Raw genomic sequence first — 21,455 nt, 5'->3', positions numbered from 1 at the left:
GTCACCCAGGGACACTCACCTACCCCCAAAGCCTTCATGGCTAAAAGGACCCCAGAACTCAGATTCGGCATTAGAGATTTTACTTCGGAGGTTCTCAGGGGACTGTGTGTGGCCTGCCCAAGAGTTTTTTATTTTTTATTTTTTTTTTTTTTATTTTTTTTTTTTTTTTAAAGATTTTATTTATTTATTTGACAGAGAGGAATCACAAGCAGATGGAGAGGCAGGCAGAGAGAGAGAGAGGGAAGCAGGCTCTCTGCTGAGCAGAGAGCCCGATGCGGGACTCGATCCCAGGACTCTGAGATCATGACCTGAGCTGAAGGCAGCGGCTTAACCCACTGAGCCACCCAGGCGCCCTGCCCAAGAGTTTTTTAAATTGGGATTAGCTACCAACAATAACACATTGAGAGATTTCAACTAAAAAACCCAGATTTCCAGTTTCTCTTGAAAAACCTGAAACTCTGGCAGACTGGGGCAGGTCATAGGGGTCGAGCCTTTCCACCAACCCTCACTTTCCCTACCCACCCATCGCCACCTCTCCAGGTCTCCACAAGCTATGGTGTTAGGGTTTAAACACTGTCCTTATGCCGCCCGCCTGGTATGCGCAGGTATCCGGGTTTGAAACTCTTGGTCTCAATATTCTCTTGCTTTTGCTTTTACGAAAAACAGGGACCCGCCCAGAATCATATGGCAAACTAGTGGCACAGCAGACGGGAGCGCGGGACTCCGTCCTCCTTGGTCGGGAGGTGGAGGAACGAGTATCAGGCGGCGGGCGAAATGACCCCTTTAGCGGAGAGAGGAGGTGGGTCTCTATCGGCCCCGCCCCGCCCCGCCCCAAGGGGGAGAGGCCCCGCCCCCAGCCCTTAAACCGCGACCCGCCTCCCGCGAGCTGACTCCGCAGCCCAAGCCCGGGGCGGGGAGAACCGAACGCGGCCGCCTCGGGACCCCGGATCCCAGGACCCCATCGGGCCGGCCGGCCCACCCCGCCCGGTTCCTGCTGCTGCTGCCGCCGCCCGGTGAGTGTCTACCGGAACGGGGCGCTGCGGGCGGAGACGGCGGACGCCGTGGGGCGGGCTATGCAAAGCGCCGATCACGCGCGCGAACTACCCCCCCGTCGCGCGGACAGGCACTCAGGACGGACACGCGACCCCCAGCCTCGCACAATCACCCGGACTGACCGGGGTCCAAGGCGGACGGGCCCCATGCACCCCCTGCCCGCGCCCGACTTGCCCCCTCCTCGGGCAGCCCAGGATAGCCCTACGACCGCGCGCGCCCGCGCGCGCGCGTACAAGGCTCACCGGCCGGTAGCCGGCAGGGCTGTGAGCAGACAAAATAAACACCCCCTCCCTCGCTTCCTCCTCCCACGGCTGGGCCCTCCGGCATGACCAGTTTTATGAATCAAACCCCTTTGAGGGGATAGTCAAGCCATGGTCTTGGTTACTTTTACCTCCTGGAGTGGGACAGTCTGGTTCTGGGCCTGGAGCCCCTGTGCAGATCTGTAGATTGGCCACCTGGGGGTACTGAGGGCCCTTGTCACCATACCTGGGGCCCACAGGTATGCAGCTTTGGGGAGGACTGGGGATGGCTAGGAGGTATCCGATGCCCCCTGGGGGGCAGGGAACAGATCTTGGCTGGCTGGGGCCCTTCCTTTTCCAGATATTAGGGTGCCCCAGCTCTGCCTCTGCCAACCACAGGGCTTTGCTTGGGCTATGAACCCAATGGCCAGGAGCCAGCTTAGTCCTTTGTGTCCCTGGGCTGGCAGCTCTGGGGCCTGAGGGCTGCTGAGGTCCCCTGTGGTCACTGGCAGGCCAGGCGTTTGGTGCCAACCATTCCGCCTTGCCCCCATTTGTTAAAGATTACCACACCAGGGTCACTGACTACCTCTCCTGTTGGGGCCCAGGGGTGGAGTCTGCAAGGTGGGAAGGAGGGAAAGGCCCTGAAGGTCCCCGTGTCTCCCTGCTTGCCTTTTGCACCAAGGGCAGGTGAGGTTCTGGAAGAGGCACCAGGACCCAGAGCCCTCCTCTCCAGGGCAAGAGCTTATGGGGCTGGGACACTGCACTAAATTTCAAAGGTTCCTTCCTGCTAGGCTGGACTTTGGGTGTTGAAGGCAAAGAAGGGTAGCTGGGTAGATGCCCCAGAGGGCACTGAAGTCCAATATGGGCCCAGCTGTTGGCAAGGCCCAGAAGGGATAAGGCAGGCGTGTGGGGGGATGGGAGAGAAGTCCCCTGAGTTGGCTGTCTTCTCCCAGGGGAATCAGCCCCCGGAGCTTCTGTAAACAGAGTGTCAGAGGCAGGAAGAGGGCTCTGGTAATGTGCAGCCCAGCTGGATTCCCTCCAGACCATTATCTGGCCCAGGGAGGGAGGATGAGCACACACGTGCCAGACAGGGGGCCCGGGCACTGGCTGTCCCCACCTCCCCCAGCTGCATACTGAAACAGCTACTCTGGGACCTGGGGGTCCGGAAGGTCAGATGTGGTCAGTGGGGGACTGGTGTCGCAGGGCATCTGCTGGGACTCTGACAATGAGGAAAGGGAAGTGAACATGACTAGCCCCTCAGATACTGCCCCGACCTGTGTTCTCCCTCAGAAGCCTCTGTGGCAGGCAGGGAGATGCCCTGGGCAGGGTCCACAGTTTCCGGTTCCCATTCCTGACACCCTCATTCCCCACAGCCCTGGGGGAGCTGGAGCAAGTCCCAGGTAAAGAGGGTTGAGTCCTCATGGGGTCTTGTAAGTGGACCCTTCCCCTGAGCTGGGCAGGTCCTGGGAAAAGGAAAGTGGGGTCTCAGCTGCCCCCAGGAGGCAGCTCCCACCTCAGAAAGCCAGCCAGCCAGTCCCCCTTGGAGACCAGAGAGAAGGCTAGGTGAGCCTGTCCCACAGAAGCATCCCTGACCATCTACAGGCCCTGAGCTCTCGGGAAGGGCATCAATGCCACTGAACGGGGTTAGTGGCCCCTCCCGTAGCCCCCTCAGCTCCCCTTAGAGTCCCTCCCTGAGCCAGGGAGCCCAAGGCTCTCTGCTGCCAAGAAAACCAGCTCCCCTCACTGCTGTGGAATTTGCAAGAGTTCTTGGAGAAGGGGGAGGGAAGGAGGGAGTGTGTGTGTGTGTGTGTGTGTGTGTGTGTGTGTGTGTGTGAGCACGGCCCAGTGGGCGTGTGTCTGGCGTGGGCATGTGTTTGCGCGCGCGTGACTGGAACAAGGCTATGTTTGGGGGCGGGCTGGGGTGCTGCAGGAGTCTGAGTGCACCGCAGGCAGACAGGGGCTCAGCCTTCCTCCTTTTATCGGTTTCCACATTCCAGAGTCAGCCGGATTGCTTTCCTTCAGCTGGCTGGGCCGCCTGGTTGGCCAGGCCCTCAGGCCTCCCCCACTTTTCCTCATTCCAGCCTCCCTGGGTATGAAGAGGCTGAAGCAGGCTCCCTCGAGCCGCCGTGGTTTGGGGGGATAGAGACAGGCAAGGGGCCAGTTCTCCAGGTTGGGGACAGTCCCCCCAACCAGTCTCCTCCAGGGGAATGCAATAAGGCTGACATTCCTCTGCGGCTGCCTGAGAGATTTAATTAAAGAGGGAGGAGAGAGCTGGCTTGCACTGAGAAGGGGCTGGGGCTGAGGCGGTCACTGGGGCCCCTACTGGCCCTGGGCCTGGATGGGCAGCGGTAAGAACTGAGAGACCCGGGTTGGGGAGCCGGGTTGCGGCTCCCCTGAACAGCTCACAGACCCCAGGAGGGGCCAGTTTTGCCGCAAGGGAACTGAGGACCCCGGGCATGGCAAGAGTGAGAAGGGCAAAGATCCCTTCAGGGCCACTTCCTTCTTGGTCCCAGACAACCTGGGCCCAGCTGGCTTGAGCTGGTGGCCTCCCTTGGTGACTAAGGTCTTCCTCTGGCAAATCCATGGTTAATTGCAGGGTTAGGGCCTTACTTGATGGATGCTTGGCCCTGGGTGGGGACAGGACAGCTAGGAGGCCCTAGGTCTGACTGAGCCTAGCCTCTGTGGCATCACACCCACGCGTGCCGATGGTGGCATCTGGACTGGCCCATTTCTAGTTGGGCCACAGCCACCAAATAGCTCCTGGGGAAGCAGGTGTCCTCTCCCAACAGAGTGGCACCTCTTCCGACTGAGATGACATATCTCGCCGCCCTGAGGGCCCACTTGGGCAGAAGGGCTTTAGTCACCAGTCTCCCAGTCCTGGGCTGACAGGTCTGGTGGCTGCCAAGTCACCCACGGTGCCACTGAAGGCACCCATTTGGGGCCAGGCAGCTCCTGCCTGGGAGGAAATAGGAGGGGAGAAAAGGGCCCAGCTCCTGCTCTTTTGGCACGCCCAACTAACCACACCTGCTGGCGACCCGGACCCCTCCTTGGACATCCAGACTGTCCCCCTTTGCAATCTTCTGCCCCAAGCTCTGAGCCCTGAAGGGGAGACTCACTGCAGGAGCTTCTCCAAAATGCAGCTCTGCCTGGGCCTTATCCAATTGGCAAGGAGTGGAGAGGCCCTCAGGAACTTCCCAAAGCTTCCCGGGAGAATGTGATGTGTACCTGGGGTTGAGAAACCCCTGGGGTTAAAGGTGGGAGACAGAAAGACAGCAAGGGAAGGGAACTGGATGAGGTCACAAAGTGGTGCCTTGGGCTTCACGTGCAGAATGAGCAGAGCCGACTGCAGCAGAAGGTAGAGTAAGGGAGAGGAACCAAGACCAGTAGGGACTCCCGGCTTCATGACATGACAGGACCAGACTGCGGTCTCCAACCTCACCTTGTCCCCTTCCTCTGAGAGCCTGGGATGGAGACCCCAACCTCTCTGCTCTGCTGTGCCCCAGGAGTGGGGAGATGGGCGGATCCAGCCTCGGCTCTGAGTCTCCTCAGACACGTCAGCGAAACCGGAGCCAGCCATCCTGGCCGCCGGCATGGTCCCCGCCTGCCTGGGGGGGTGGGGTTGGTAGACTCCTGGGCTGGGCTGCTGCCAGGCCTGGCCGGCAGGCCTTAGCCCGGGGGTGGGGGTGGGGGGCACTGGGAGCCAGAGGCCCGGAGCCTCAGGGTCAGTCCTGCAGCACCAGACCCCTGCACCCACGCCACAGTTTCTGGCCCAGGAAGGGTTTGTGTTGGCCTCGTCTGTCCGACCCTATGTCCCCAGCAGCCAGGCATGTGGCCTTCCCCAGGAGCAGTGAGATGCGCAGTCTTGGCTCTGATGTGGTCCCCCAGATGCCTGGGGGTCCCACCCACTCACTAGCACCTGCCTGACCCAGGGCCCATGTGTGACTGGGCGCCTCCAGATGTCCCCCACACTCAGATGTGGGTGAGGGCCCCAGGGTCCCACTGTGAGCGGAGGAGGGGTTCCTTACTCATTGAGCCTCTCCCTCCGCTCCCTTCGCCTACTCCCAGGTCATACGCTCAGGGGGGCCGGCCAAAGCACAGCCCACTCCCCCGCCCCCTTCCAGAACCAAATATACTCCTTGTCAGGCTACTCTCTCCAGCTCCTATTCTCCCACACTGAGGATGAAGGCCAGCCTCCACGAGGAGGCCTTGCCCTGGGCTCAGGGGGCCTCCTGTCTGGGCGGAAAGTGCCACGAAGCCCCTCCCACACCATGCCATCCTCCCCCTGTATGTGCAAAGGCAGGACTCAGGTTTTACGGGTAACACCTTCAGTAGCTGATGTTGACTGACCACTTAGCTCGCGCTCCGAGTACAAACCAAACAGCCCAGCGATCAGGCACTATAACCGGGAACCACCCCCCACCGGCCCTTCACAGCCAGGAGGGAGGTGAAGGGTGGAGAGGCATGACTGCCATGCCACCAGGCTGGGATCGCAGGCAGTGGGACCTTAAGAAGCCCCATCCCAGTAACTGTCCCCTGGAGGGCAGCACCGTCAGCAGCAGGAGCCTGGGCCTCAGTTTCCTGCCTCTTCCCACCACACCACGGTGGGCCAGGCCAAGGCGAGGAGGCTGCAGGGGGCAGGTGAAAGAGAGATGACCTGGACCCTTTGCCCTCCTACTCCCACGGCCCCCCAAGCCCCAGGGCTGCCTCCAGGAGACTCTCCACATCCTTTGCAGAGGGAGAGGTCCCACCTCTCTGCCTTGGGTCAGCAGATCAGGTATCAAAGCCCAGGCCAGGCCTCTGGTCCTTCAGGACTGCTGGAGCTGCAGTAGCCAGGCCAGCCATGAGCTCCATGAGACACCACACCCCCAGTGCACACACACAGCAGAACGAGCCCAGGCAGGCGGAATCGCCCCCAGAACTTGTTAAAAGAACTCCCCCACTTAAAAACAAACAGAACAACACAACACTACAAGCCCAGGTGCTCAGAACAACTCCAGAGAGTGAGGCAGGGCAAGTGAGAAACTGAGGCCCAGAATCGGAAAGGGACATGGGAAGCGATTTAGGGGCAAATTTGGGCCCAAACTCAGGCCTCTATGTCCTGTTGCCCTGCCGCACCCTGTCCCATGACTGGCCTTCCCCTTCTGGGTCCCCTTCTGGGAGCTATGCGATCTGCTCTTGGTGCCAGGAGAGCCCATGGCAGAGCCCCTGGAGCTGCCGGCATCCGGCTTCTCATTTGCTAAAGCCCCAGGGCTGACTCCTTGCTCTGGCCCAGGTGCTCACCCTGGCATCCCAGCAGGTGGGAAGTGGGTTAGCTGCTGCCTGCTGGGGTCTCCCCCGCCCAGGATGCCAGTCGCTCTTTTTCTGACCCAGCCCCTGCTCCCCACAGACTCAGCCAGATGGCCACCCTGTGGCTGGACAGACCTATAGCTCCCCCAAGATGACTTAATGTATTAAAGTCATGGAGCGAAGCCCAGAGCTCCCACATCAGTCCCTCCTCAGTGTAGAGTGGGGAACGCCCCCCAGTGCGCACCCTGGGCCCCCAAGGGCCACGCAGGGCTGTTCAGTTTTAAGCACTCCCGGTCCTAGAATGTGTGACTCTGAAACGCCTGGGGAGACACTGAAGAAAGCAAGGCTCTGAGAGAAAGCCACTGTCTATGGCCTCAGAATTGCGATGCCCCGGGCCCAGGCTGCCAGGAGTGTGAACTCTTAACTATGACCTTATATGTAGCCCAGGGGGAGCTGAAGCCGCAGGGGTAGCCACGTGTAGGGTCCCCTCCCACCTTGGAGCCTGGCTGCGCCCTTCCTGACCCTGCCTGCCCCGCTGGGAGGCTGATTCAGGGGAAGGCGGCTCACCCCACATGTGGACGTGGGGGGCGGGGGGCGCTCACAGCCCACATCTGGAGGCCAGGCCACACCCGCTGCCTTCTGAGTCAGTGAGGGTGGAGTGGGTCCCCCTGCGGGAAAAGGCCGGGTGTGGTGCACGCAGCCCCCTTGGGGTGGTGCCGGCAGGGCTGGAGGGGCACAAGGCCTTCCAGGTCCCAGTCTTAGCTTCCCTCTGACGTTCAGTTAGAGGCTCTGCCCCACCGTTCACTCAGCAAAGATGAGCTAAGCATGCTCTGGGACACAAGGGAGCAGACAGGCGTGACAGCAAGGGAAGGGGCACCAGCTGGGGGTCGGGGTGCCCTCCCTCCCTGGCTGGCCTCTGAAGGGTCGTCTTCAGTGAACAAGTGAGGGGCAGAGGGTGATCGGCCTGCTTCCCTGGCAAAAGGGACCCTGCAGGCGGGCAGGGCCTGTGCAGGCCCAACCTGGGTATAGGCCTTGACCTCGAGCTAGTCTCCCTGCTGACTTGTCGCATCTCTCCTGGGACCACCTGCCCGTCCTCTGCCTCACACTTCAAGGGGCCTGTGTTCCTGGGGGAGGAGCCTGAGGGATGGCAGCCGGGCGGAACACAGGCTCGGCTGAGGGGGCCGTGTTACCTGCCATGGCCTGATGGCTGGCAGGCATGGGGGAAGGGGAGGCCGGGCCCCAGCACAAAAGGCCCTTGTGTGAGCAGAAGGCGCCTGGAGAGGAGTGCCGGCCTCTTGGGGACTCTAGGCGCCTGGAGAGTGGGGACTGCTGCTAGGGTGGCCCCTGGGCTCCCCCAGGAGCCTGAAAGGGGGCCTCATACTGTGGCCCCATTCTGTCTTAAGCAGTTCCAGCTACAAGCTGGAGTCCCGAGCAGCTGAGAGAGCTGCCCCCACATCAGCAGGGCAGGACCATCACAGGCTTCGGGCCCAGCTGCACCTGGACATGGTTAAGGACCTAGGCTCCGGCTCGGATTTCCTTGCAGTGGGAAGGCAGCAAGTCACTACACCTTCTGGAACCCCCTTCTCTTCTGTCACCTGGGAGCAGTGAGAATAGTTTCCACCTGCCATGGCTGTGCGGGGCACCCCACGAGAGGACTGGAAATGCAGGGAGCTTGCATGGGAGAGGAGCTGCTGCCCCTCTCAGTACTCAGGCCAGAGTGGACCCCAAAAAATGGTAGACAAACCAGTCCGCAGAAAGTTTCTAGCCCCAGCACTGACTCTGGGGTCACCCCATACCCAGTGTCCCTCAGTGTGCCCCCCTGGGTAAGCCTAGGGAGACCAGGAGCCCCCCACCTCTGAATCTGTCATCACACCTCAGAGATGGGGATCTTAAAACCAGGGCTCCCTGCCTCCCTGCTCCCTACCCCACAGGAGGACACCTGCCAATGGCTCAGACCCTCCTCTGCCCCCTCCCTTGGAACATTCCCCCTAGCCACATCCTGGAGGGGCCCTCAGCTCCCATACTGGGCAGGTCTGACTTCACAAGTGGAAAAACACCGATCCCATAGTTTCCATGTGAAGTCTTCCCGCTGCGGTCTCCTCACTCGGAGGACACAGAGCGTGGCGGCAGGGGCCGGCGGCCCGGGGCAGCCAGCTTCTCTGCTTACGCGCTGGCTGCCAGCCCCTTCTCTCGCAGATGCTGCGGGGAGGGGCTGCTGCTCTAAGACCCACGGGGCTCCCTCCTCGCCTGTCCACCTCAGTGGAGATTTGCGGGGGGGATGGGACTTGAAGGGAGGGCACAGAGTCTGATGCTTTCAGACCACGTGTTTTCTCTGAGCTGCAGACACAAGAGGGCTGGAGTGAAGGAGATGGCAGCTTTTGTGGTCACTGAGTATTTGGGGGCCGGCCTCTCTCTGCACGCATCAGCCCACTGAGCCCTGGTGACAGCGCAGGAAGTAGCAACTGATAGCGTAATGAAGTCATGTGAGGGCTCAGAGTCACTCGGTGAGGGGCCGATGGGGCTGGGACAAGAACAGGGCCGGGGCACTGGGGACCTGACTCATAACTACTGTGCACTCTTGGACTTGGAGGAAGGGAATGGTGAAGGGGGCTGGGAATTCCCTTCTTGGTCCTTCCCCAGCGTGGCTGTCCCCTGGGCCCCTGACTCATGGTCTCCTGCCTCTCTCTCTCTCTCCCCTCTGCTCCCAGGAACCAGAAGATGTGCTCCAGAATCCCCCTGCGCCTGCTGCTGCCGCTGCTGCTGCTGGCCCCAGAGCCTGGGGTGTGGGGCTGCCCATCTGGCTGCCAGTGCAACCAGCCACAGACAGTCTTTTGCACCGCCCGGCAGGGAACCACTGTGCCCCGCGACGTGCCACCCGACACAGCCGGCCTGTATGTCTTCGAGAACGGCATCACCACGCTCGATGCAGGCAGCTTTGCCAGCCTGCCGGGGCTGCAGCTCCTGGACCTGTCGCAAAACCAAATCGCCAGCCTGCCCAGCGGGGTCTTTCAGCCGCTCGCCAACCTCAGCAACCTGGACCTGACGGCCAACAGGCTTCGCGAGATCACCAACGAGACCTTCCATGGTCTGCGGCGCCTGGAGCGCCTCTACTTGGGCAAGAACCGCATCCGCCACATCCAGCCCGGGGCCTTTGACACGCTCGATGGCCTCCTGGAGCTCAAGCTGCAGGACAACGACTTGCGGGCACTGCCCCCGTTGCACCTGCCGCGCCTGCTGCTGCTTGACCTCAGTCACAACAGCCTCCCGGCACTGGAGCCTGGCACCCTGGACACGGCCAACGTGGAGGCACTGCGGCTGGCTGGCCTGGGGCTGCGGCGGCTGGATGAGGGGCTCTTCAGCCGCTTGCGCAACCTCCATGACCTGGACGTGTCTGACAACCAGCTGGAGCGTGTGCCACCCGCCATCCGGGGCCTTCGGGGCCTGACGCGCCTGCGGCTAGCGGGCAACACCCGCATTGCCCAGGTGCGGCCCGAGGGCCTGGCCGGCCTGGTGGCCTTGCAGGAGCTGGACCTGAGCAACCTGAGCCTGCAGGCCCTCCCGCACGAGCTGTCGGGCCTCTTCCCCCGCCTGCGGCTCCTGGCAGCCGCCCGCAACCCCTTCAACTGCGTCTGCCCCCTAAGCTGGTTTGGGCCTTGGCTACGGGACAGCCACGTGGCACTGGCCAGTCCAGAGGAGACACGCTGCCACTTCCCGCCCAAGAATGCCGGCCGACTGCTCCTAGACCTCGAGTATGCGGACTTTGGCTGCCCTGCCACCACCACCACAGCCACGGCACCCACCACAAAGCCCGAGGTGTGGGGGCCCACCTTCTCCCCTTCCAGTCCGGCCCCCACCTGGCTCAGCCCGACGGAGCTGGTCACGGAGGCCCCCAGCCTGCCCCCTGCAGCCCCGCCCACGGTGCGGCCTCCATCCCGGCCCCAGGACTGCCCGGCCTCCATTTGTCTCAATGGCGGCACCTGCCACCTGGGGGTGCAGGGGCACCTGGAGTGCCTGTGCCCTGAGCTCTTTGTGGGCCTGTACTGCGAGAGCCGCGTGCGGCAGGGGCTTCCGGCCAGCCCGGCCCCGGCCACGCTGCAGCCGCCGCAGCCCCCGGCCCTGGGCATCGAGCCAGCCAGCCCCACTTCCCTGCGCGTGGGGCTGCGGCGCTACCTGCAGGGCAGTGCCCTGCAGCTCAGAAGCCTCCGCCTCACCTACCGCAACCTGTCGGGCCCCGACAAGCGGCCCGTGACGCTCCGCCTGCCCGCTTCCCTTGCCGAGTACACGGTCACCCAGCTGCGGCCCAACGCCACCTACTCCATCTGCGTCAGGCCTCTGGGCGTCGGGCGAGTGCCGGAGGGCGAAGAGGCCTGTGGGGAGGCCCGCACACCCCCCGCCAGCCGCTCCAACCACGCGCCTGTCACCCAGGCCCGGGAGGGCAACCTGCCGCTCCTCATCGCGCCCGCCCTGGCGGCCGTGCTCCTGGCCGCGCTGGCGGCCGTGGGGGCGGCCTACTGCGTGCGGCGGGGGCGGGCGGCGGCGGCTGCGCACGGCAAAGCACAGCTGGGACCCGGCACTGGGCCCCTGGAGCTGGAGGGCGTGAAGGCCCCCTTGGAGCCGGGCCCCAAGGCGACTGAGGTCGGTGGGGAGGCCCCACCCAGCGGGCCCGAGTGTGAGGTGCCACTCATGGGCTACACCGGGCCCAGCCCCCAGGGGCCCCTCCCCGCCAAGCCCTACATCTAAGCCTGGGAGCAACGAAGCTGCGAGGCCGGGCTCTCAGCCCCGCTGGGACCCGCCGGCGCCCTCCTGCGGCCAGACCGAGGAAGTTCTCAGATCCCTACCGGGGGACACAGCAGGGTGGGCACTGTGTGACCACAGCAAGACCCAGCCCCTCCGTCTCCTCATCCATGAGATCCTGGGACCCAGGTGACCACCTCGAAGGTGCCTCCAGACTGCGTGCCTATGAGGAGGGCGTCTGCCCTGTCCTCTGCAACGTACAACCCCTGGGGAAAGGTGGGGCGTGCTCTGCCGTGTGCTGGTAACACAGGCCCAGGGCTGCCAGGGCCCCCCCTCCCAGGGAGACTCTGGGGGCCAGTGAAGGAAGCCCCCAGAAAGACAGCAGAGGAAGAGTGGGGCTGGGGATGGGGCGTAGGGTCAGCCTCAGCCCCAAGGAGCAAAGGAACAAAAGAAACTGGAAGGACAGACACTTTAGGAACATGTTTTGCTTTGATTTTTAAAAATATATTTATGAGATTCTTTCCCATTTATTCTGGGAAAATGTTTTTCAAACTCAGAGACAAGGACTTTGGTTTTTGTAAGACAAACAATGATATGAAGGCCTTTTGTACGAAAAATAAAAGATAAAGTGAGTCTGTTTCTCTAGCGTAGCCCAGGGTACCTGGGCTGGGTGGAGGGAGGGTGGGCATAAAGGGCTAACTCTCTTTGGGGGAAGTGCCCTCTCCCCAGTGGGCACTAGGCCCTGATCAGCAGCCCCTGGGCTTAGGAGGGCTTTCCGACCATGCCAGGAAGGGTGGCCCTTCCAGGTACCCTGCCCAGCCTCAATCAGAGTGCCTGGTGCAGCCTCTCAGCTGAGACTGGTATGCAGGTGGGAGCAGAGCTGGGAGCTGAGCACCTTCTAACCTCGGAGAAGAGGGACATGGGGGCGGCCTCACCCCACCCAGGCCCAGTGGTCTGCCAGCAGGAACTGTAGTGCTCCTGGGAAACTGGGGAAGCCTCGTGGCAGAAAAAGGCCAAGAGGGTCCCCAAGCAGCCCTCCTTGGGGAAGGGCCTGATAGGCATTTCACTGTCTACCTTCATCTGTGAAGGCCCTGCAGGCCCCCACAGATGGTGGTGAGCCAGGCAGAGCACACAGCTCAGCCCTCCCTGCAGTTCTGACAACCGTCTGCGTGGGCTCAGGCTAGGAAACCCTGCTCCCGGCCTCTTGCTCCAGCAGCAAAGAGGGGTCTTAGTGGAGGGTCAGCACAGATTCTGAATGACAGAAACCCTCTGTCAGAGTGGAGAGAAAGGGCCAAGCCAGGGCTGTTAGGGGCAGATGGCTCAGGGACAGGACCAAAGGTCTGAGGCTGGCTTGCAAAGGCCTGATGGCCCTGTGATGCCCCTTTACTCTCTGCACTTGGGATGTGCCAGGCTTTCCAGAAACCCCGGAAGTGGGAGTGTTTTCCAGGAAGGCCATAGACTATATGGGGGCAGGGCCAGGGATGCAGGACTGCAGCTCTGGCCTGGCCTGGGTGCTGGGAGCTGGGAAACAAGAGCGCTAGCACAGCACCTTCTCCCATGACCCTGAGACGGGAGGCAAAGGGGGCCCTGGGGCCACAGAGAGGCGTGGCGAGCACTAAGCAAACCTCCCGGAGGCCCCATCCTGGGTCCCCTCTGTGGGTCACGGCCCCTGGGCCCCATCAGCCTCGCCCTGCATGGAAGGCGGCTGCTCAGCCAGGCCTGGGGAGCAGGCCCTGTGGCTCAGGGCATTGATGTCAGCGCCGAGTCAGGCCCAGCCACGCGAGGCTCTGGATTCAATTAGCGGCTGCTGAGGGTTCTGGCACGGGAAGGGAGGAGGTAGGTGGTGGGTCGTGGCCGGCAGAGGATGGTGGCAGTGAGCCTGGGTGGGGCCCCTTCTTCCTGAGGCAGCGGTGGGCCAGGTGGATTTCCTGTGAGCCTGGGTCCCATTAGGGGAGCGGCTATGGCAAGGCCTGCCCTCCCCCTCGGCAGCCCTGTCAAAGGGGCCATTGTGGGCCTGTGGGCTGCTGCTGAACACAGCATTGGCTGTTGCATAAATGTTTTCATTGCAAAGCCAAACCTGGCCTAGTGGGATGGTAGGGGGTGGGGTGGGGAGGCGGGACCCAAAGATGGGCTGAAGATCACTCCAGCTCTCCCAGAAAGGGTATCACATCAGATCAGGGGCTGGGGGAGTGGAGGGAGGCCCAGGGGCAGAGTGGAGACCAAGCCAAGGCAATCCCAGGGCCCCAGGGCAGGGTCCAGGGACAGATGTGGAGAGATGCCAGTGGGATTTTGGGTCCTTGCTGCCGCAGGCCCTGTGCCACATGGACTCATTAACGCCCAGCAAATGTCCTACAGTGAGAAGCACCGGCTGGGAGAGGTGAGCCAGCAGCAGCTTGTTCAGGGCAGGCAGGGATAGGATCCCGACAAAGGCACCCTGGCCCAGTCCCTGCGCTGCCAGCCATGCAGGCCTCCAGGAGACGGGTGGGGCCGCCATGAAGAGCAGAAGCTCTCTGGTGTGAAGCCCCAGAGACTGAACCCCAGCCTCCGCCCTGCGCGGACTGGCTGCTGTGGTGACCTCAGCAGATAATGAACTTCTCTGGCCTCAGACGCCTCTTGTGGATCACGAGGAGATGTGTCCCCCTTTGCCTGGCGCCCGTGATGGGTCCAGCTGACCTTTCACCCACCCAGAAGCATCGCCCCGAGACAGTGTTTCCGCGCCTCCCAGTCTACAGCAGGAGCTGCTCCCTCAGTGCCAGGCCTACCCTGCCACTTACCCTCCCACCTCCACCCTGCCCAGAGCTTGGCTTCGCGGACAGGCCCCTGATGCCTTGCTCTTCCAACCATGCCATGTCTCCTCTGAGGGAGCCTTGCTCCACGGACCATGGGGATGAGCAGGGAGGAGGACCCAGGTGGGAGCCATGACAGAAGCCTCTGGGAGGGTCGGCCCTGGGCGTTCCCTGGGAGATAACAGGGAGAGGTGTGTGCCTGATCCTCGGCCCCCTCTAGCTTTTAAAAGAACACTCCCTGTTCTGCTCAAATTAAGAGGGAAAATCTGTAAAACAGAGAAGAAATTGAAGGGGTACAGTGGAACTCCGTGGCTGTCCCCGCATCTGACACCCGGCATGCTTCCCATCTACAGTCCAGATCACTGAGCAGAGCTGACACCCAGGGGAGCCCGAGGGGTTCCACCACCACACAGGGCTGGAGAGTCCCCACTCCCCTGCCAAGGGTGTGGCCTGGCAGGGCAAGGGCCAGGCCTGGGGGATGGAGGGGGTGGGACACGGGTCTGGCCACCCATCTGGGAGTGATTTGAGAAATTCCAGGCCCTGCTGGCCCTGCGAAGCTATTCTTAACTGCTGTAATTACAGGGTCAGCCTTGGCCAGTGGCACCATGGGGTCTGGGCATCGTTAACTCCTCCAGGGGCCAAGCTGGGGATGAGCAGGGGCTGCTCTGTGGTGGAGGGGGACCCATCAGGGGCCAGGGGTGGAGCCTGGAAGGCAGGAAGTGGTGGGAGGAGGAGCACTTGATGACCAACCCTGGGTCCCCTCTCCAGGCTGGGCCAGCTCCCTCCGTTTGCGGGGGAGCCGGGTAGGGAAGAGATGGCCTGGCCTGGGGAGGTGTGGAGGATGAGATACGAATGCAGCATCAGGCCCAGGGGCTCTTATTCTTTCAACAAAGGGGCCCCTTGTGTCTGCCCCCTCCAAATCCCCAGGGCCCAGAGTAAGCAGAGGCCTTGCACTATGTAGTTCGAAAGCACTGGATCTCACTCAGCTTCGCTTTCCTCATCAGCAAAATGGGCCTCACCAGCCCCCCAACCTCTCTCGGGTTTGTAAGAAGTGATGGGAGTGGAGGGTCACTGCCACCGTTAGCCCTTCTCTGGCAGATGCCCTGGCAAGAATTCTTATGGCAGTCAGGCTTCTGTGCCCTCAAACATGGTCCACGCGATTCCCAGAGCTTAGACAGATCACTAGGTCTTCTGTGACTCAGTTTCTCCAGCCATGAAATGGAAGGGGAAAGGGCTGGGCAGACAGCCAAGAATGAAAACCCTCTCCTGGTTCTAACCTTCATAGGTCCCTGCCTGGGGAGCAGGTGGGGTTCCCAGAAAGCCCCTCCAACACTTGTGACTGAGCAGGGCAGAGGCTTCTGAAAAGGAACCAGGCCCCCAGCTCCTCCTACCCAAGCCAGGATGGTCCCTCACTCCCAGCGCCTGTTTCCTCAGCTGTGATATGGGGAGTCATCTCTGACAGCCTCCTGTGCCTAAGCCACAGGGAGCCCAGGCCCCCTGCACAGAGCTGGCTTGGCCAGTCCCCACGGCTCCATCACAGACCCCCCTGCACACACTTCCAGGAGGATGGAAAACTGAGAGGCACTTGCAGTCCCAAGCCACTTGGGCACACCCACCCCCCCACCACACCCACAACCACCAGAGACAGGCGTGTGGCCAGGGCTGAGGAGGTTCCATAAAGCCTGTCAGTCCAAGGCCTGCCTCCCTCTGTCCCTTGTGCCTGCAAGCTTGCCAGCCCGTCTGTCCCCATGTCACCCCATGTCCACCCTGCCATCTACTGAAGCTTTGGTCTCCTTGACCCTCGGCACGGCCAAAATGGCCCCAGCAAAATCAAATACGTTCCCACACTTCCCACCCATATGTCTGCCAGGTCACAGTCCCTGCCCTGACACTCTGAAAGCCTGCATGAGCAAGGGCCCCTGCTGTGGCTGGGGACCGGGTGGGATGGGGTCAGGAAGTTCCTCTGCTCGGGCAGAGTGGCCTCGCCCCCACAGGCCTGCTGGAGGAGCCTTGAAGGGCCACGACCGGGTTTCTTCTGCAAAACCTCGCAGACGAGCTTGAGCCTCCGACCACTTGGGTGATGAGCCCCTCACTGACAAGGTCTGGGCTGGGCCAGGCAGTGCCACCCGCTTGGGCCCCTCCACTCCACAGGTGGCCTTGCCATGGCACAGCAGAGGCCCTCACCCCGAGTGTCCACTATAGGCTTCAAGACATCATTCATGCCCTTGACCCTCCCTCAAGCCCAGCCCCAGTGTGCCAGCTGCTCCTACCCGGGCGAGGTGTCCAGGCTGAGGGAGGCAAGGGCACTGGAGAAGTGCCGGGTGTCCCAGAGCTTCACTTCCCGCTCCCGCATCTGCATGGAGGGGGCAAAGAGGGGCTCAGAAGGGCCCATCCCTCATCCCCCTGGGCTCCCTGGGAAGCCAGCATCTCAGGACACAGCCTGGCACAAGGGCACTTGGCCCAGAGCAGCCCTTGGAGGGTGGGGGGGAAATGAGTCATGCCAGGGAGGGAGAGTTTGGGTTTTCATGTCCTGCCCCTTTAAGGACCCCTAGGTGACAAGGGACACGGGGGCGGTTCTGTCCATGGACTCCTGGGAGTGGTGGGGGCAGGCTGCCACAGTTCCCAGGGTCAGGCTTAGCTATTGCGAATGGAATCTGCCAGTTTTCAGCAGCTGGAGGTCCCCTGGGGCTCTGAGACCCGGCCGCACACAGGGCCGTATATGGACAGGCCTAGAGCTGGCTGGACACCCCTCACCTCCCAGTGGGCCTCATCCCTACCCTCTGGGTGTGGGTGCCCAGCCCATCTGGGAGGAGCCCTACCTGGTTGAAGCCAGTGGACACAAGTTGCTCCTGGGTGCCCGTCCACGCCAGCCGACCATCCTTGCTGTTCCTGTGGGCCTCCGTACTCTGGAGGAGACAAAAGATGGCGCTGCGCCGCTGGGGCCTCCTGGGGTGGGCCACCTGCCTGAGAGCCCCACGGAGGGCAGAAGGGGCCAGGGTGGTGAGCCCCAGCGGCTGGGGGACAGGGGAGGCCTAGTGTCATGACACGATGGACCCCAGCTTCACCTTGGCTGAGGACAGCACCGCACCCAGAGGGCTGACCTGGCACCAGGCTTAGGCTCAGTGCCCCTCTTCCAAAGGGGACAGTAGGGACTGCCTGGTCACAGGGCCAGGGCTCAGGGTGGCAGCACACCCTTGTCCTTCCAGGAATCCCAGAGGAGGCACTCAGTGGCCAGTCGTTATCCCCAAGTTCTGGGGATCCCCATGCTTTCAGAGACCCTCATTTGTGAGTGGGGCTCACGTTCACAGGGCTATCCAAGGACCGACTGACACTACACACGAGAGGGACTGGCTGACTGCAGATCACGGGAGTGTGAGCATCACGGCCACCTCCTGACTGCCAGGGCCTGGGGAGAGGGCCTGGTGCCAAGCTCTATGGAATGGTCCCCGGAGAGGGCAAATAAGTGCCCCTCCTCGCTTTCCCCCAGTACGGGAGCTGCCAGCACGAAGGCTTCCTGAGCCCAGGGAGAAGAGGCGAGTTCATACGATAGGCGGCCCCGTCCCCAGGGCCCGGGGTGGGGAGGAGAGCCCAAGGAGCAGAGGGGGCCCAGAGGAAATGCAAACAGCTCCCTCCCAGTCACCTCGGCCCCTGGAGCCTGAGACCAAAGACCCTGTTACCAAAAATAGCTCACCCCAAACTGTGGCCAGCTTCCTCCAAGCTTCCCACGATCTCCTTGGGAATGAATGAGGGAGGGAGGTAGCCTGGGAGGAGCTGGCCCAGCGTCCCCTCCCCAGCCCGCGGAGGCGGACCCCAGTGTGGGAGACCCTGGAATGGCCCATGTTGTTCAAGGGGCTTTTCTCACTGCTCCCCTCCCCACTCGGCAGCCGGCACAGGAAGTCAAGGCTGCAGCCTGAGAACCAGGGCCCCACACCCCGCTCTACATACGAGGGGCTGTGGGGCCAGAGCTAGGTCAGCCATGCCCTGACACCCTAGAGGCAGTGGTGTCACACAGGCCCTCCCTTTCACTGGCGCGCAAATATCCCAGGCGCAGAGCAAACCAGACCGCTGGCAAAGCGTCATGTGTCACTCATTTGTGCACCAGACCTTGCGAGGTCTCCCCAGGCCACGCCCCATGCTAGGGGCCACGGTGGGGCAGGTGGTTCTCGGATGCTTCTCTGATGGATGGTCACGTCAGTGGGTGACGCGGGACTGCTCAATCATAATACGAATGTTCGAGCAGCGTTCTCTGCTAGGCACTGGGAATATGTGAAAGTAGAGAGGGTCCCCCGCCTCACTGAACACACAAGCTGGGAGACGGAGCTGAACCAAAGAGAAATCCCTATGTCCCTGCACGTTATTGTAAGTGCCAGGAAGTGAAGGTTAGGGGCCGCGGCTCTGGGTGAAAAGCTGCCTGGTGACTGACGGCCTCCCCCCAGCATGACAGCTCTACGCCTCTGTGCCTGTTCCCTCAGCTGGAGAAGGAGCGTGTAACGGGACCACCCTCGGAGAGCTGCTGTGGGAAGGGTTAACACTGGTGAACGCCCAGGGCTTGTCTGGCACATACCCCATATACATTTTCTTAAAAAGCCTGATAACGGAGTACAATAAAAGTATAATAGAGGGAAGGAAATTAAGGTGACATGTGAGCGAAGGCAGGAAGGATCAGCAGGTGTGAGCCAGGCAAGGGGGCCAGCACCTGTGATGAGTGGGGACCTGGGACCTGGGTGAGCAAAGAGGCCAGGGCTACTGCAGGGGGCAGGAGGCGAGGGAGAGGAGTTGCCCCCAAGCCTGCAGGGCATGCAGGCTGCAATGAAGCATTTTTCATTCAGTAGCACAGATCAGGGACAGAATCGACCTTGGCCTGTCTCCCATCTTCCTATTTTACACATGGAGAAACCAGAGGCTCAAGGAGAAGACACCTGCCTCAAGTCACCTAGTAAGACAGCTGTCAGCTCTCTGAGCCCCCTGCCCCCTGTGGGCTGGGTGATTGTTCTGTGTTTGTGTGACAGGGACCTGAGGTGACAACAGATGAGGAGACTGAGCAGCAGGTAAAAGCCAGCAGAGCTGGGACCAGGAGGGGCCCCAGGTCCCAGCTGCCTCCTACCACACACCCCTGGATGAGCTCACACCAGGGGACCCAGGCTGCCCACAGGGTGGTGATGGGCAGGGCATTGGTCTCTGAGGACACTGAAGGCACCAAGGAAGCTGAGATGAGGCAGGAGCTCAGCCTGGGCCCAGCATGCCCACTGTCGGCACACTTGGCTCAGTGTGCCCGGGAGCCACAGGAGGCCCTATGGAATGGGGCTGGGTTGGCCTGGGGCTGGGTTGGCCACTGACCACCTTCTCCTTCCTCTGTCCCCAGATCATTAAAATGATTTGTATTTTATTTTTTAATTTTTTTTTAAGATTTTATTTATTTATTTGACAGAGAGAGATCACAAGTAGGCAGAGAGGCAGGCAGACAGAAAGGAAGGGAAGCAGGCCCCGCGCTGAGCAGAGAGCCCCATGTGGGACTCGATCCCAGGACCCTGAGATCACGACCCGAGCCGAAGGCAGCGGCTCAACCCACTGAGCCACCCAGGCGCCCCTGATTTGTATTTTAAAACTGACAAGTTCTTCTTCCCTGACCTGTGCAGGACTCAGGGAGGAGGAGCCCTCTCGCCAGATGCCCAAATTCTCATTCTCCGGAGCAGAGGAGAGGTTTGGCTGGAACTCGGGCAGTCTGCCACCCCGAAATCCCAGCTCTGTCACAGGAGGCTCTAGGGGAAACTGCTGGTGGTAATCCCCGAGGCCTGCAGGCCAGGCCTTGGGCTTTCCCCCCTCACAGGGGTGGCCTTTGTCCCAACAAGCAGCAGAGCACCTTGCCCAGGGAGAAGTCCCTCAGTCCCCTCCTGTCTCCCCAACACCTGGCCCCAAGGAGAGAACAGGAGGGGCCGACTGCCCAGCACAGGGGCGCCAGGAACAGGCACATACCCGGCATTCCAGCTGCGGTACAGCCAAGTCCCCCCTCTGTCGCCAAGGCAATGCTTGCTGTATGGGGCAGGGCAGCTGCAGGAGCAGCGCAGGGCCCCGAGGACCTTCTCTGGTGTAAGACCCCCGCCACCCACTCATGCCCCTCCTCGGCCAGGCTCAGGTCTACCAGCCCATGCCAGAGGTCAGATGGCTGACCCGAGGGCAGTGCTGAAGTCTCACAGCTCCCTGGACACCCCTTCAGCCATAGGCTGCTCCATCCCTGGCACACCCACAGCTTCAGGCCTTGGCCACCCCCACCCAGGCTCCCAACAGTGAAGGGGTTGCAGTGTCCAACAGATAAGCCCGCCTAGGCTGCCCTGCTGTGCCCCTAGGACAGAAATGACCAAAGGGCCAGATTTATAGGACAATCATGAATGTGGAAAAAGATTGTGTGTGCCAAGGGCTCAGGATATAATAAATGGTCATAAATGCAATCTAGATATAAGGTGGGGGATGGGGAACAGGAGGGAGTTGCTCAAGCATCTCCCAACCCAAGCTCAGGTCACCCGGGGCCCAAAAACGACAGCAAGGGGAGGACTCCCCAGGGTGCCCCACCCAGCTTCCAGGCTGTAGTGACAGCCTCTAGTGCATCCTCCCTTGACCCCCCCTCAGCTGCACCCCCCTCTCTAGTGGGGAAGAAGGATCTCAAAAGAAGGCACTCCCAGAAGGTCTCTCCCCTGAGCGGGCCCCTCAGCTCACACCGACCCTGGCCGCCAGCAGCGGTTTTCCTAATAGAAGCCAGGTGTGGGCCAGATGCCCTGGGCGGAAGTGGGGGGCAGGGCCACGAGGAGGGCAGCATTCCAGGCCCTGCTGCCCCCGCACCAGCACCAGCGGCAGAGCCCAGGCAGCATCCCAGCAGCTGGGAGGGGGTAGGAGCCACCCACGCTCTTCCCAGGTCTCCTTGGCCCAGAAGCCCCATTCAGGGGGGCTCCCTCCTGAACCAGATCCTCTCCCCCTTCTTCTAGAAACTTGGAGCCCTTTGGACAGCAGCCACTCGGTCTCCACCTCGGCACCATCACTGTCTACCCCACCACCACTTGCTGGAAGAGGCGGCAAGAAAGGAAGAAAATGTTCAGGCCAGGGGAGCTGGCCCCATACAATGCCCAGCTGGGGCAAGAATGGGGTACCATGCGTGGTGCCCCGGGGCTCTGAGAAAGCTGGAGGTGGAGGGCCTCAACCTCCCTCCTGCAACCTGGGATGTCCCCTTCCGAGCAGAGGCTTGGAGGTCAAACACGGAAAACTCTAGTGGGGCGCACTGCTCATACCCCACTGTCCTGGGACATGGACAGGCGCCACCCCCAGCCACCGGGCCAAGCTCCCCGGGAAGCAGGGCCACGGTGGGCTG

The 21,455-nt window shown here is 61.8% G+C and overlaps 2 protein-coding genes across 3 annotated transcripts in view; one reads left to right on the top strand and one right to left on the bottom strand.

Moving 5' to 3' along the window:
* Positions 1-21,455, bottom strand: part of LOC132026948 (mitochondrial import inner membrane translocase subunit TIM16) — a 66,605-nt gene that overhangs the window by 21,675 nt on the left and 23,475 nt on the right. For both annotated transcript variants that reach the window (XM_059415448.1, XM_059415450.1), the window contains exons 8-9: positions 16,918-17,004; positions 16,369-16,451 (exon numbers count right to left, since the gene is read on the bottom strand). In XM_059415448.1, coding sequence (XP_059271431.1) covers positions 16,369-16,451; positions 16,918-17,004 — 170 coding nt within the window. The remainder of the gene's footprint in view (positions 1-16,368; positions 16,452-16,917; positions 17,005-21,455) is intronic.
* Positions 856-11,945, top strand: VASN (vasorin). Its single transcript, XM_059415451.1, has 2 exons — positions 856-1,013; positions 9,287-11,945. The coding sequence occupies exon 2, from the start codon at positions 9,297-9,299 to the stop codon at positions 11,316-11,318; it is 2,022 nt and encodes a 673-aa protein (XP_059271434.1). The 5' UTR covers positions 856-1,013; positions 9,287-9,296; the 3' UTR covers positions 11,319-11,945.

The sequence above is a fragment of the Mustela nigripes genome, chromosome 11 (assembly GCF_022355385.1).
Source record: "Mustela nigripes isolate SB6536 chromosome 11, MUSNIG.SB6536, whole genome shotgun sequence".
NCBI classification, from domain to species: Eukaryota; Metazoa; Chordata; class Mammalia; order Carnivora; family Mustelidae; genus Mustela; species Mustela nigripes.
The sequence above is the reverse complement of the archived record's forward strand: the minus strand, read 5'-3'. Positions and strand labels throughout refer to the sequence as shown.